Here is a 2655-nt window from a genome sequence, read left to right as displayed (position 1 = left end):
AGAAAGAGAGAGAGAGAGAGAGAGAGAGAGAGAGTATGTGAGAGTGAGTGTGTTGGGGGGGGAGAGGGGAGTGGGAGAGTAAGACTGTATGTATATACGGATGCATAGATGGATGGATGGAGGGCTGTATGGACTGATGGATAGATCTATTAATCTATGTATCTATCTATTATTCTTTTTTATCTATCTATCGTTCCAGACAACGCGTTCTGCAGTGTGTTCCGTGACAACACTGACCAGTTTGCCAGGATCTACGATGTGGGCGATCTGTTCACGAGAGGCGCCGGAAAGTAAGTACCTCTGGTGTTTCATGATTTTTAACGCCTTACTGCGGTCTAGTATGCACATAACGAAATGGGAGGCGGGGCACGAACATCTTTTCGTTATATGTACGAATTTCACCGAATACGGAGAAAATTCATGTATAATATTGTTAAAAATCAGGAGTTGAAATTCTGTTCGCTATGTGCGTGTTTTGCTATGTATGTGTGTTCGCTATGTGCGTGCTAGACTTTATGTTCACACTATGTCATCATCGGCAAGCTGTTTAAATGTCCTAAGCCGAGAAAGCAAAATTTTCAAGAGAGAAAAAAAAAGTTTAATTCTGTTAACAATTCGACCCACTTTTTTCCTTTCTCTTTTCAACATTTAGAATTTGAAATTTCTTGATCATATGCAACTGATAACAGTGGATTAAGAAACTGTAACAATTTCCCTTTCAAAGTGTTGGGTTTAGCACATCTAAACAGTTGTTAGACGAAATGTGATTTCAAAGACATAACTTTAAGCTGTTTGAAATGGTGAAATGGTATGGGTTTAACGCCCTTACCAATACTATTAAGTTATTTAAGAGGCGGGACATCCTAGTTTAACGTCCGTCTCCGAAAGCAATGAGCCAAGAGGGAAATTCGTCGAAAGTGCCTTTCGCAAGTTTAAGGACACACCGTCGGACCGAGCTGACGCTCGAACCTCCGAACCTGCAATCTCACGATTACTAGTCCGGTAGCCTAACCACTAGGTTACCGACGCCACCTTTTAAGTTGTTTGCCGGGATCATGAATAAAAAAGAGAAAGATTTCAAAATGTCATCTCAAGAACGACTATACGCTACCTTTGATTTACAAAGTTCTACCTGCTCAGTATTTTGTTTTGAAAATTTTGACGTCAATTTTTTATTTATTTTTTAGGAATAATATGTAAAGATTTTTGGAATGCAATTCTTTGAATCTCGTGAAAACGACTCCGATTATACTTTAAATTTTGATAGAGCAGACGAAACATTAGGTCGCTTTTAAGGACAAGCAGGCTAACCCAGATTTTGGGTATTTCCAGCATCAAAAGTGGATAATGCTCTACTTGTAGGAGAAGTTTGTATATTTGTTTCATTATAGAGAAAACTTTCCTCGTCTTTTAAAGAAACCGAACAAGGGGCAAAAACTTTACCTTCGATTTTCTCAAAACAGCATTTTTCGGGATAGCCCCCCTTGTGCTTAAAAGCCACCATTTGCTTTCTGACCTCATGGTGTCAGTAATTCAAAACAGCCAAAAATGTCAGAAAGAACCTTGCGATTCTGAGATACCGAATAGTTCGACGCCGACTCGACAGGATTCTAGCGAAGCCGTTCTGTACATCTATATATTGCAATTATATGAAGACACCAGTGGAAAAAACAAGATAAGTCACAATGCATTTGTGAGGCAGCGTGGTGGAATCAGGCTCTCGTCAAAATAATCAAAGTGAAAAAACCTGCATTTTTCCGCAGGTTTGCGAATTTTTATCAAATTTTTGTTTTTTGGCTCAACACCTTTCATGCCCACTAAAGAACTCATTTCTGTGTGGATTTTTCTGAAAAACGTTGATTAAAGGCACAAAAAATGTAAATTTTCAGTTACCACGGACTCTTAAGCTAAAAAAATAACCAACCTTAGGCGGTCATTTTCTCACTAATTTTACCTCTGAAAACAGGTGACCCCCACCTCTTTCATTCGCCAATATCTTCACTTGTATTCAAGATAAATGGACATTTTTTTCATCAAAATAAAGACACGTGAACAAGCTTTTAGAATATACAAATAACTCTACATGCCTAAAAATTGACGAGGGCCTGATTCCACCATACTGACTCACATTTTTGAAAATGAGTTTTTCGGGATTAAATTTTTTTTTTTGGGGGGGGGGTGTGGGGTATGTTCCGTTCTTTCAAAATCGAATTTCCTTCACTGCAACACAAATTATTGTTTTATGGATAACCCAGGTAATTCTTGAGCTTTGTAAGGCAATAGAACTGCTGTACTCACCACGAAACACGGGTTTTTTAATTTTGACTTTTTCTTTTCTCCATTTTTCTAAAAATGAGACATATCGTGTGGTGTTTTTTTTTAATTTTTTTTACTGGAGTCTTCTTGTGTATTGACTATAATATTTTACACCTTGATTGACACAATTTGAACCATTTAGTGTGCTGGCTACTTCTACCCGGCCTGCCAGGGCAGACCCGTCTCAGAAAGATTTAAGATCCCAGCATACAAATGGAGATACTCGATACAAAATTAGGCCAATTGAGAATCGGACTCACGTGTTCTGCGCACCACTGCAGGGAGCATCACCATTACATCACAGACGTTAGTAACTCGGACGGCATACATATATATATA

At 38.5% G+C, this 2655-nt stretch overlaps 1 protein-coding gene across 1 annotated transcript in view; it reads left to right on the top strand.

The window, feature by feature from the left end:
- LOC101859417 overlaps positions 1–2655 on the top strand; it is a gene marked incomplete at its 5' end in the record, with an annotated part of 6830 nt that overhangs the window by 1899 nt on the left and 2276 nt on the right. The window contains 1 exon segment of the mRNA XM_005101161.2: positions 200–290. Within this exon segment, the coding sequence (XP_005101218.2) occupies positions 200–290 (91 nt within the window).

Source organism: Aplysia californica, unplaced genomic scaffold, assembly GCF_000002075.1.
Source record: "Aplysia californica isolate F4 #8 unplaced genomic scaffold, AplCal3.0 scaffold00271, whole genome shotgun sequence".
Classification (NCBI taxonomy): Eukaryota; Metazoa; Mollusca; class Gastropoda; order Aplysiida; family Aplysiidae; genus Aplysia; species Aplysia californica.
This window is presented reverse-complemented; position numbering and strand designations above follow the sequence as displayed.